General features: G+C 37.0%; 2 protein-coding genes across 2 annotated transcripts; one reads left to right on the top strand and one right to left on the bottom strand.

Moving 5' to 3' along the window:
- Positions 1-776: 776 nt before the first annotated feature.
- On the bottom strand, positions 777-6,510 carry asf1ba (anti-silencing function 1Ba histone chaperone). Its single transcript, XM_034711903.1, has 4 exons — positions 6,093-6,510; positions 4,384-4,499; positions 3,235-3,411; positions 777-1,564 (listed from the first exon to the last, which is right to left on the bottom strand). The coding sequence occupies exons 1-4, from the start codon at positions 6,199-6,201 to the stop codon at positions 1,373-1,375; spliced, it is 594 nt and encodes a 197-aa protein (XP_034567794.1). The 5' UTR covers positions 6,202-6,510; the 3' UTR covers positions 777-1,372.
- A 2,134-nt stretch (positions 6,511-8,644) lies between these two features.
- On the top strand, positions 8,645-12,928 carry crb3a (crumbs homolog 3a). The gene is given in 5 exon segments (XM_034710489.1): positions 8,645-8,930; positions 9,201-9,303; positions 9,305-9,404; positions 11,863-11,909; positions 11,996-12,928. Coding segments are annotated over 4 exon segments (432 nt in total). The 5' UTR covers positions 8,645-8,930; positions 9,201-9,228; the 3' UTR covers positions 12,206-12,928.
- Positions 12,929-13,352: the final 424 nt, after the last annotated feature.

Raw genomic sequence — 13,352 nt, 5'->3', positions numbered from 1 at the left:
AAGTCAGAATTCTGAGAAAAAAGTCAGAATTCTGAAAAAAAAGGTCAGAATTCTGAGATTAAAGTGAGAATTCTGAGATTAAAATGTCAGATTTCTTAGAAGAGTCAGAATTCTGAGAAAAATGACCGAATTCAGTCAGAATTCTGAGATTAAAGTGAGAATTCTGAGAAAAAGGTCAGAATTCTGAGATTAACATGAGAATTCTGAGATTAAAGACAGAATTATGAAATTAAAGTCAGAATTCTGAGATTAAAGTCAGAATTCTGAGAAAAAAGTCAGAATTCTGAGAAAAAAGTCAGAATTCTGAAAAAAAAGGTCAGAATTCTGAGATTAAAGTGAGAATTCTGAGATTAAAATGTCAGATTTCTTAGAAGAGTCAGAATTCTGAGAAAAATGACCGAATTCAGTCAGAATTCTGAGATTAAAGTGAGAATTCTGAGAAAAAGGTCAGAATTCTGAGATTAACATGAGAATTCTGAGATTAAAGACAGAATTATGAAATTAAAGTCAGAATTCTGAGATTAAAGTCAGAATTCTGAGAAAAGTCAGAATTCTGCCTTTTTTTCTTAGATTAATTATATATCTTTTTTTAAATTGACCTTAGTTCTATTTTATTATTTTTCAGAGGCCCTAATCCTCTTCTGTAGAATCATTGCATTCAAATAATTTTAAAATTTTGTCTTCTTCTTGATGCTGATGAATCAAAGAAACTGAACCTTTAGAAAGCATTTAGAGGAAAATTGTTGTCACTCTCAAACACAAATCCATACACTGACTCATTACAAATACAAGTTTTTTTATTATAACATAAACTTGAAAAGTAAAATCAAAACGAAAAAACAGAGGGATATAATATAGCTAATATAAAGCTAGGCTCCAAAATCTAAGTGTGAAAAGACTTAAGTGCAACAGAAATTAGAACACCTATAACAGCAGGTTTTTAAATTCCTTTACAGCAACATATTGACGTTTATTTGCTCACTGCTTCATTGCTGAAATCCTCTTAAATGTGTAATTTCAACAGAGGAACGGAAGGTATGCTTTCATCAGCTTTATGTTGTATTCTGCTGTAACATTTAATCGTAACATGTTCCCTTCTAAGAGCTTAAAAACTTCAGTATTGCATTTAACATCAAGGCAAGAAACTCCCTGTCTGCAAGTGTGGTTTATACATGTGAGATGTTCATGATCTTCCTTGGAACAAACTGATCTTAAGCCCAATGCGAGGGGTTGTTTTGACAAGCTTCCATTACATGAAGGCAGCTGTAAGGCAAAGATGTCGGTCTGTACTTCCACACTAGAATGTCCACAGGCATTCATCTAAAATAGGGTCTGGTGCTTTGAGTTATCACCTTTTGGGTGGGGTTGTTCTTTATAAGCAGTCCATAGAGTTATCTGGTAGTAGCCCCAGGGGTGGGGCCTTGCCTGGGAGACAGGATGGAGGAAGCATGGAGTTTGAACTGGGATCAACATTTTCAGAGTCTTCCATTCGCTCTGCACAGCCTTCCCAGTTTATATGGAATCTGGTAACACGTGGATTTGATGCCAGAATATTTCTCTGGAGCTGAAAGAGAAAGTTGGAAATACAGTTAAGTACATTGGACAAGTGAATGGATTCATTAAGGACTATGTACACTGCTACTGCCATTATGCAACAAATCCCACTTATGTACCAAGACTCAGGGCAAGGAAACGTCAACCCAATAGATAAGAGTAGTACAAAGGTTTGTATTGTACTGATAAAAACAATGGATATCACTTGAAAAAATGTATAACTATCTACATTAACTCAATGTAGCAACTATAATAATCACTCAGTAAAATATATTCTACTTTTGAATCTGTGAAGAAAAGTTTAATTCCTGAAGTCAACCTTCTTAAAATGCGATAACTTCAAATCAATCATCATGAAGCAAAAGTCATAGGTGCCAACTAATACGTTCCAGAGAACATTCTTACTCTAATTCAGTATTTTCTATAAAACCAAAGGAATGTGTTAGGTTTATCTCTGCATTTTTTGTGCCAGAGGATAGGCCACACAAAAATGAAAACCTCTGTTCTATAATGCGTTAGAAAAAAATGCTTCTCTGTTCAGGCTTTTACATTGTGCGGTTAATAAGTATGTGTTCTTAAAAGGTTACTGTAGAGAAAAGTATTTTTTCCCACCAGTTAAAAATAAAGGATTTTGTATTATCTTTTACAGTTTTGCCCTGCCATGTAAGTGAAAGCTGTTGAAGAGGGAGTTTGATGGGCAGCAAATGAGCCAAAGCCTGATAACAAAGAAAAAAACAATACACTCAGTTTAGTTTAGTTTACTTTAGTTTAGCTTATTTATTATTCATCATGTCATGCACCGAAAAGGTGCCCAGCCCATAAGGACTTACAAGACACTACAAAAACAAAACAAAACAAAATAGGAGCAACAACATAAGAAGAAAAAGAAAAAAGAAGAAAGAAGAGCAGTTACAATACTGCACATGGCCAACAATGACCTAAAGTGATTAAAAAGCATAATGGTACACTTCAGACATTTGACAGTGACAAACACTAAATCAGACATGGAGTGTGCTCCTACACTGCTGAGCAGCATTTAACACAAACTGAGCAAACTGGAACAAGAACTCATCCTTGGTATATGAGGCACACACAGTACCATGTGAACCAGGATGGTTTTAAAAGTAAACTTAAGACTTCCCTTTTTAGTCTGGCTTTGAGTAGTTTCCTTTTAGCTCTGGACTGCATTATTACTTCTATGACCATTGTTTTGGCATCATTTTTATTCTATCTTATTCTTTTTTAAAACCATTTTTTTCTTGTATTTATTTTCTTTATTTAATCAATTTATTTTATTTGAATTGATTTGATTTGATTTTATGTCACATTCCTATATCTTGTTTTAGCCTTGTATCATTTTATCTGTTGCTGTTGTTTTCTGTCTCTCTTCTTTTGTGAAGCACTTTGGACTGCATGCTTGAATGTATGAAAGGTGCTATATAAATCAAAATGAGCTGAGTGGAGTTTGACCATGGTTCATTTTGTATTGCAGAATTACTTCCAAACTCTTCTTCATCTTAACCAGTCCAAACGGTTTACTTTGTTCACGAGATACTGTTTACCAAAGTTTCATTTCAAAACAGTAAAATTAAGTTATGAAAAAAAAAACAACATTGGATAAAGAAATCTTAATTTCACAGTTTGGTAAGAATAAAGTACAACCATCTATCATCAACTGACCTGTGTGTAGTCTGGCTTGATTGGTGGGTTTTCCCGAAGCTCTGGTTCTGTGTATTCATTATTCACGTAGTAACCAATGCGTATGAACTCCTGGTTACGGTATGTGCAGGTAATGAGCACTACGGTTACACCAACAGCATCACTTTCAGGGATCAATCCAGTGTTTGGGGCATCAGCCTGTTAAAAGAAACACAACACTTTTAAGTACAGAAGTAGGAAGCATTTTTTGAATACATCAATCAATCAACTTTTATTCGTATAGGGAAAAATCACAACAAACATTATCTCAAGATGCTTTTACAAACAAAGCATGTCTAGACCATACTCCATGTTCAATTATTAACAAAGACCAAACAAAAAGACAGGGTAAGATCCAGTCCCCTCTTATTGACAGGACTCTATCTTATCTTATCTCATCTTATTCCACCACGAGAATTGCACCTCGCAGTATTAAGCCAGTTACAGCGGTGAGGCAGAAACCTTGAGCAGAACCAGACTCAAGTTAGACAGTCATCTGCCTCGACCGACTTTTCTTTAAGGTAACTCTGCTTCTCAAACAGAGACTTAATAGAAATATGATTACAAAAAAATCACTTTATTTTGACTCATTAAGTATCAGTAAGTGAACTGTAACATGATACATTTAAATGTCAATGCTTTACAGATTATTTGGAAGGTAACTGATTAAAATAAAAATGTATTAGGTAGAAGGACAAAAAAATTAAAATAACAATTTAGAGTGCAGAAAAACAATTAGACGTTGATCTCTGTTGAAATTAATATCACAAGCATGAAACGTGTTATTTCTCTTTGTCAGAAACAAGCTTGTAATTCAAGTCATCTCCCTATTTGAGTTTTTTAGTAAAATGATGTGTCCACATTGAAACAATATATCCGTAAAGGGAACATATGGTTGTTTGAGAGACAAGAAAGTGTCCGCCATCTCTGTCTGTCAAATGACTTAGTGAACAATAAAAAATTGGGCATAACTGAGGGAGAACTGTACAAATAAAAAAAGTTAATGCAAAAGAAAGAAAAGAATGGAACAGGCGATCTTCATCCCACCAAGTTTGTGAAGAACAAGTGTTCTCAGTTTGAGAAATTTAGTTCAAAAGCATTATTTCAGTCATTCTAGTTTGTGGAACTCACCTGAAACACAAACATATGTCTCCCAGCTGGTACTGGACCAACCAAGACTGAGTCTAGAACTTGGTCATACTCTTCACTCTCTGCCGAGCCCACATAGATGATCTTCCATTCAAGGTCTGTAAACAAACAACAAACAAACAAACAAACAAACAAACAAACAAGAGAAAGTTATTTTTCATGATCAAAAGAACAGCTGTCTAAATGGTGCAGAGACATTAAGCCAACCAATCAATGAAATCAATTAAGGACTGAAAAATACAGAAGGCCATGTATTTACTGTGCTTCAGCAGTAGCCATTCTCTGTGTGATGAATGTAAATATTTGGTTCATTGTAACAGTAAATTCAATCAGAAAGAGCCCACATTAAGAAAGTATTGACTTCATTTTTTTTACAATAAACATAAAGTGCTGTAATAATACAACAAAGCCACATTAAACTGCACTTTACTGTGTCCAAACCAAACACATTATATTGATTCCTATTGATACTTGATTTTAACAATATAATCTTTAAAGGGTATTAAGGCTTGAGGAGGAGTGAGTGAGTCAGACTTAGGGTTGCAAAGGGGTGGAACATTTTCGGTAAATTTCCATGAGAAGTTAAGCTAGGGAATTTGGAAATATTCCAAATTGGAAACTTTCCATGGGAATTTATGGGAATTTATGAGAGTTACCTGGGAATTGAGGGTAATTTAATGGAAAGGTATCATATCCAATCCAATGTTTTGTCACAAGCAGACATCCATCCAAAATTATATAATTAAAACAGATGTATTTGTAGGTAGAACTTTATCAAGTGTTAAATATTAAATTGAACAATCAATTATTTCATTGAAGAACAAAAACATGAATGTTGAGTTAAATATTACTCATCCCCCTGACCCAACCCATTCAAAAGTTAACAAAAATGCAATCCCAACAAAGTCCCATTCAAAATGTTAAATGAAAAGAGCCCCTCTCCCTCCAACAAAGTCCCATTCAACATGCAAATAGAAAAGCATCTTCCCTCAAGCTTCTCAAGCCTAGCCTCTGCATTTTTGCTAAACCCTTTAAGGCAATGGGCTCTTCCTGGGTCTCATCAACATCCTCCATGTCCACTTCCTCAACATCCAACTCCGACTCTTCCTCTTCAGTGTCACTGTCCAGCTTTGTTGATGATGGCTCTGCATATATATTCAACTGTACTTACATGAAATCTGCATGTTTTAGTCAGGAATATGCTAAAATATTTTTCCCCAACTGTATTTAAGTTCCATATTAAGAGCCATCCTTCAATTTAGTAAATTCACGGTTGATTCCCGTTTATTCCCATAAATTCCTGATTATTCCCGTTTATTCCCGTTGGTTCCCATGGAAAGTTTCCAACTTTGAAAATTCCCGGATATTGCAACCCTAGTCAGACTGAAGTGACAGTGAGGATGTTTTCTATGCATTTCAACACATCACTGAGATTTGATTGGTCTGCGTTAAGAGTAATAAGTTCACAGATCTGACTTTTGAACAACTTCGGTAATGTGTACACCACGTGACACTGTCTTGATTACCTTACGTTTCAATAACATCATATAAATATGACTTGTTGTGGTTGAGTTAGCTAACATAATGCTAGCAACCTAGCGTTAGCAGTTAGCAATCTCTCTAACAGACAAGAGGCTTCTGTATTGGCTTCAGATACACAGAGACATCAGCTTTTTGATGGTGGCACTTACCTTCGGGGAGGTCCTCCATACACTCAAAGGTTATTTCGAACTGAAAAGGGTTACCAAAGGGGCTCGGGTTGTCTAGGACAGCCACATTCAACACCTGTACCTTCGCCATTGTTGCTGAAGTGCTATAACGGGCTAACCAAAAACAGACGTTCAAAACCGTTTCCCCGGGACCGCTCAAAAGAAACCACAACGACACAAGCGTTTCAAAGTCCAAGATATTCACTGCTAAACGCCTTTGTGTTCTCCAAAGGCACGGCTTAATTACGCGACTAAACGCACATAACTCGATCAGTGAACGGTCAACATTAAATTAGTAGATTCTATTTTAGATGTACGAGTCGCTCTCCCGCCGCTTTCACTGTCCTACCCAGGCTTCACCGCGCGTACGGCAAGCGAGAAGTGTGCCCGGTGCGAAACTGCTGCCAGGCCTGTAACCCCGATTTAAGAAAGCGCATAATAAGTTATTTTTTTCGACCTTGAAAAAACTACGGACAAGCAAAATTGCAAGCAAAAGCAAGATATATTTAGACGTTGTTCATAATTTATTATTTTAATTTAAAATATGTATATGTAATACATGTGTATATATAGGAATGTGTATATTTGTGTGTATATATATATATATATGTGTGTGTGTGTGTGTGTGTGTGTGTGTGTGTGTGTGTGTGTGTGTGTGTGTGTGTGTGTACGTGTATAGTATATGTATTTTCTTATCTTTTCCCACTATTATAACAGCCAAACAAGAAAAGTAATTTGAAATGAGACGTCCACTTGTCCCAAACTGTTTTCTATATACTGACCAACCAACCAACTATTTGTTACGCTGAACTTTGATTGCCTCTTTTTGTTCCTCTGCTCTGCTTTATATTGTTTTTGGATGCCTGACTCACTCAGTAGCCCTGATGCACATTATTTGTTGTTTTACAATACTTTGTTTTGTTTTACTTTCATGATTCCTTTGTTGTTAATTGCACTGTAATTGATTGTAATCTGTGTTTACCACCCTCATTGAGAGTTTGTAATTTTGTAAAATGTTCAATAAAAAATAATAATAATAATTTAAGAAAGCGCAGAGTGCCATTATCGCCCCCTACTGGTTCGGTTGGAGAGACATGGGCAAACAACACTACATCACTTACTATTATTATTTTTTACTATTAAAAGAAAAGTGATTTCAAGACTGATCAAAGTTCTAAATCAAGTTAGGGATTATCTAATAACGCGGGCTACGCCTTGGGATGATCAACTCCCTGGTCAAATATCATTCAGGTATTTTGATTTTTTTTTTAATGCCAGTTGTTTAACATAAAAACCTGGGTAGCATTTATCATTACAGATGATAACAATAAAATGAAAATACTGCACTATCCCACCATAAGGAAGGGTAAATAACAGGCACATATCACTATAAGCCTGTCAACATGTGTCATCAAATTATGAGATATGCAAAAGTTCAAACTTGCAAATTAACCTTGAATATCACAAAGGTCATATTTACTGCAAAGTCAGTATTTGACTGTCACTGAACATGTGATGCGTCCATACCCGTTTCTCAACTTAATTAATATAATTTAACAGACTGACAACCTTGTGTACAAAGAACTAAAATGAACACTTCATCTTTAAAATGTTTTTTTTTGTGATATGTTCACCATTGTCAAATATGCAAATATGAATAGGTCTGACAGTAATTCTGTCATCCATTTCTTAAAAGTGGATATTAATCTTGTTCCAGATGCAACTGAGTTAAAGGATTTTGATACAATTGCATTGCATTTAATTGATATATGAATAGAAAATGCAATAGGAAAATACCCAACTTGCTTTTATACATTGGAGACAGTAGTGAGATGATTCCTGGATATTTCACTTTTGAAATACTGCAGAAGGTCGTAAAAATATATACACATGTTTGGCTGCCCCTCCTCAGACTCAAACAGATTCCCTGCTCTATTAAAAAGACGGAGTAATTTTCCATTGCATTTCTTTGCTTTTAGCAACGCCTCACTGCCCTCACACACTGTCCAAACGAAAACTATCTGACCACCAGATTAGGCCCAAAGCAGCCTACATTTCTCTGCCCCTCTGAGTCGGAGAAAGAGAGATTATGTGAGGATTAGAGCCCATTGGACCAGCTGGCCGCCGAATTCATCCTTCAAATATCTCAGGAATGTCGATATCCTTTCACATGTTGGGCAACCTGAAACCTGAGAGAGGCGCTGTTTCACGCCGACTCCAGCGCGATCACACAGGTTGCTAGGTAGGTGCTGGAGAGAGTGCAGTCAAACACTGTATTGAAGTGGGAGCAACCTGGTGTGTGAACCACTTCAAAAAAGTTCAGTTTCAACAAGATTTAGGAGATAAACAGGAACAATGTGTCATAAATTAGATTAAAGACACTGTTTTGGTAACACATCATCTACTTGAAGAAGTCTTTTTGAGTGGTAACGGGAGAAATCGGGTGCTGTGCTTCAGTAAACCGCCTTTCTCTTCGACAAAGGACTGTCTGTCTGCGCTGCAGCAGGTGGATCAGTGCGCTCAGGTAATGTAACACGAAACTGAACCATGTGACCAATGGCGATCTGAAGAGTGGATGAGAAAAAAACTGTTTTACATAAAACACCAAGGGCTAGTCCGACGAGGATGGCAACTCTGTACTCCTAACAAGTAGCCTGTAACGCATTTGTTGTCTTGTGTGTTACCTGTCGTTTTCATTGGACCTAACCATCTTGTTGCAATTTCGTTTTTGACAAGGTGAGGCGGAAGCACTGCGAGAGGAATCCACCTGCTCGATGTTTCCCATTTTGCTTCGATCACCTGGACACAGCCTTATCAAAGGTTAGAAAAATCTTCACAGCACATTTTCTTCTGCCCTATTGATCTTCCAAATTGAAACGAGAATGGTCTGAGCTTTTAAAGCATCAATGGGCTATTTCTCACATATTTTCCTGCTGCAGGAGCAGATTTAACAATGATTCAACATCAGACAGTGTAACTCAGTATTTGGTTGAAGCTTTCTGACCCAGCCTCATATTAAAGGAGTCTTTTAAGAGTGTTAAAGTAATCTCAAACTAACAGTCTTAACACTTTGCAACAATGTGTCCCCAGCTGACCAAGGATGAAGTCCACACACTGAATGTTGGATCTAATGAAATGGACCCAAGCTGATACTCCAAAGTCTCAGTCTGCCCTCACTTGACCTTGCTGGTCCAAAGGAAGCGATGGCAGCCAGTCCAGAGGCGATGGCCATACCTGGAGGAGTCGTGGTGGGGAGTGTTTTACTGCTGGTGCTAAGCAATAATCCTGTATGGGGTGAGTCAGTAACCATCCCTTTATCTTCTACACTCCCTCACAAGCAAAACATCTGACCACACCTACACACACACACACACACACACACACACACACACACACACACACACACACACACACACACAGACACACAAACACATGAACACAAATACACCAGGAAATCTGGCGATGATGAATAAAAGACAGGGGTTGTTCCACAGTAAATCTGAAACACTCACTGCTTGTAAGCATGTTATAAGAAGCTTGGACCATGAAATAAATGTAAAAAAAAAAACAGTTTTCCATTTGAGAATAAATATATTTGTAGTCTGGGTAAGTCAACCATAATTACATATGTAAGATGATACAGTTCCTTAATATGTGGCTTTCTCTCTTGAGCAGCTGCCCCCTGCTTAAGTCATACTTTGTGTTATCAAGTTGAACTTATGTCCTTGCTAACTGTTTACCCCGGTGAATGATTGACTCAGAAAACTGTGGTGAAGAGTTTGAGTTCCCAGAGTAAAACCTGCTTTTAAAGGGATCATTGATTATTTTTACTGCCTTATTCAACCAAATTTAACATTAGATATGTTTTGTTTTCTCATATTTACGTGCTTCAACTTCAAAGTGTCATTGTTAGCCTCAGCCGACTGTATAACTGCAGTAGCCAACAATCTGCATTCCTGAGCTTCTCCTCTTTCGCCCTCCTGGTCAAGTAGTTACTTTGTAGCTACGAGATGTCCCTGAGTAATCACATGGTCGGTCATGGATAAAATCTGTGGAAACAGCATAAGACTAGCAGGGTACCTGGAATGCTGCTTTTTACATTTTTATTCCTTGTGCATAAAACATGATAAAACATGACAACATGTGAGATCAGAAACATATAGAACAATCAGTTTTGGGAACAGCTGGAGGTCTGAAGGTTGAGATATTTTAGAGAAAGAAAAAAAAAAGACCAACAGAACTGAGAATGTGAAGACATTACTAAATTAAACATTTTGTTGGTTATATGCATAGACTGTATAAAATATGGACGTAGTATCCATGACGTCACCCATCTGTTCCTGAGAGCTGTTTTGAAGCAAATCGATGGCAGCAGCCATATTGGAAATGTGGAACTCAACCAGGCAGAGTGTGACATAGTGTGAGCCTCCTAGCCAATAGCTATGTGTTCCCGAACAGGAGTCACGTCAGTCATGTCCTTATTTGGGCAAAAACTTGAAATCTTAATATCTTCTGAAGCGTCACGTTAGAAAAAAATTCACCCCCCGTACAGTGTGTGCCATTAGAGAGATTAGCTTCGTAGAGCCAAGCCGTTTATTGAAACAGGCTGTAAACATGTTTATTAATGCTGCAAAGATCGTCATTTCCCATTCATGTCTATGTGGTTTCCGGTGTTTTCGCAGCCAGCCTCAAGCTACGGTGGCCCTGAAGTGCAAATCACAACTGCAAATCAGAAAACACAACGGCAAATCAAAAAACACTACGGCAAATGAGAAAACACAACGGCAAATCAAAAAACACAACGGCAAATCAAAAACACTACGGCAAATCAAAAAACACTACGGCAAATCAAAAAACACTACGGTAAAACAAAAAACACAACTTTCTGATTTGCCGTTGTTTTCTGAAATGCCGTTGTGATTTGCACTTCAGGGCCACCGTATCAAGCAGATTTTCGATGTATTGCAGTTTATAGCACATCCACATTGGCTTCATCGTTTGAGACCAGAGGTTGCCGCTTCGTTATATGTGTGTATATTAGAAGAGTATAGGTGTCACATTTGGTGTTGGATTTGGGAAAGACGAAAAAATATGAACAACTGAAACATTATTAATGTAGAACAGACTAAAGATCAATAAATAAGCATTTAGTCATTGTATCTGGTTTGTGTGATCTGTTCTAAAACTAAAACATAAAATAATTAAATGGACATTTAATAAAAGCGGTATATGCTTTACCACATCTCAGCCAAGACTGTTAAATCCCTCTCTGCCGGTTGCCTTGAAAATTGTCCAGCAAACTAGATTATTTCCCAAACTGCAGAACAATACCTATAACTTTAACCAGATTACTTTAGGAATGAGGTCAGAGCTGAAATAGGTTGTATGGTCTTACATTTAACAAGTGTAAACATTTATGCATGAACTGTCTATGAACGAGGAGAACTATTTTAAAACAAACATCTGTGCTGTTCTTTTGTGAGTAGCTTGATAGCACTAGCTTGTGGAAGATTTAGCTAAAAAAAGCAATGAATATGCATGTGGAGTGCGAACAGGAAGTAGTGTTGGTCTGTGGACAGTATGCCTGAAAGAAAAATAAATGCTTCTAAAGTAAATGTTCAACTCTTGCATTAATGGACAGCTTTGAAAGTTATTTATAACAAACTACGCATTATGTACACACTCATTGATTAACTCAAAATTAATATGAAGAGGTTGCATTGTTAGCACAGTGTTTCTTCTCTTTTCACAGGAAATAATACCAGTCTTGCAAGTGAAACCCGGTCCAATAATACCACGGTGAGTAATCAACTTTTCAAATGTTATATATCTGATATTATCCACTCCCACCAGATGAATCACTATCTTGTGTTCCCCATTTACAGGGACCCAACATTGCAGCTATTGTTGCCCCCACGGTCACCCTGGGTGTTTTGGCCATAGTCTTGGCTGTTGTCTTATGGCTCTTCTGTGTGGTGAAGAAGAAGAGACAGACTGAAGGGACATATAGACCCAGTGCTGAAGAACAGTCTGGTACTTGCAGTATGGCGGCACCAGATGCATTGAAGTTACCAAAAGAAGAAAGACTCATATGAGATGTTGTGCATTGACGCTAGCAGCAAAGACTTGCACTGCAGATGAACTGTGTGAAGAGGGTCCGTCTTTCTGGTGAATGAAAGAACAATCTCTCCAAGATTTATGGAGAGACAGGTTGCCAAGTGTGCTCACCACCATCATTTCAACAAGCATCAAACGGTTCCAGAATGGCGCTATCATGTAACACACCTGGATGTGTGGATCTCAGTGATTTCAAGAATAATGAAACACTTCAAGGAGGTTTCAAACATTTCTTCAACATAAATGAAACCAGACCAGCAGTATTTTATCCCAGTTGATAATTTGAGTTATTTTACTTGTTAATGTTGATTCATGTACAATCAACCATGTACCTGTACTTGGTTTAATTGATTCTTTTATGGATCACTGTCACCTACATTGTCTATTCTGATCTTTTACCTCAAACTCCTGTTTATTTTAAGAGTCCTGGTCTGATTTCAAATTGAAAGACTGTTTTTTTTGCCATCTTATCAAAATGCTGGCCTGTTTAGTTCAGAAAAGGCTGTTTTTAAAAACGGGATTTTAGTGATCAGTTTCACAAAGGAAAACAAAAGATTGTTTACACTCCAGGTTCCACATGTAATCAAACTATTTCAAAGCTAAACAAGCCGAGCAAAATGCATCTTAATCAAGCAGATACTGTATTTTTAAATGTCAAAGACTTATTTATGCTTTTGTCAAATAAATAGGAAAAAAGTTTGTGAAGTACTTCAATTATTTGTGAGTGTTGAAAGATCCCTGACAATCCTCCTTTCTAAAAGTATGATATTCACCATTCGCAAAACCAAATCAAGACAAGGTTACAAGAGAGGTAAGGACCATGACTTTGTACTATCATAGTTAGTCCCAGTATGATAAAACAGTTAGGTAGATAAGAAGGCCTGATAGCCTAACCCCAGAAGTTAGAGTGTACCTGGTAATGTCACGGAAACACTTAAGTCATTGTTCAAGTCTCTTGGTCAAACCTCCATGATGTTCTGACATTTTAAGAGCAAGAGAAAGAAAAAAATAGGATTTAGAGTGGGATTTTACTAAAAACACCAACAGCTTCTAAATGTAAATAACTATCATCACCAATTATAGTCATTTATACAGAAATCTATCAATGCTGGACAATCACTTTGG

This window comes from Notolabrus celidotus, chromosome 20 (assembly GCF_009762535.1).
Source record: "Notolabrus celidotus isolate fNotCel1 chromosome 20, fNotCel1.pri, whole genome shotgun sequence".
NCBI classification, from domain to species: Eukaryota; Metazoa; Chordata; class Actinopteri; order Labriformes; family Labridae; genus Notolabrus; species Notolabrus celidotus.
This window is presented reverse-complemented; position numbering and strand designations above follow the sequence as displayed.

What these genes read in the sequence shown, in the direction of transcription:
- asf1ba (XM_034711903.1), bottom strand. Translation starts at nt 6,201, where the DNA reads ATGGCGAAGGTACAGGTGTTGAATGTGGCTGTCCTAGACAACCCGAGC. An exon ending in TATGGAGGACCTCCCCGAAG is followed by an intron (nt 4,500 to 6,092) that starts GTAAGTGCCACC and finishes GTTTGTTTACAG; the next exon opens with ACCTTGAATGGAAGATCATC. An exon ending in GACATATGTTTGTGTTTCAG is followed by an intron (nt 3,412 to 4,383) that starts GTGAGTTCCACA and finishes TTCTTTTAACAG; the next exon opens with GCTGATGCCCCAAACACTGG.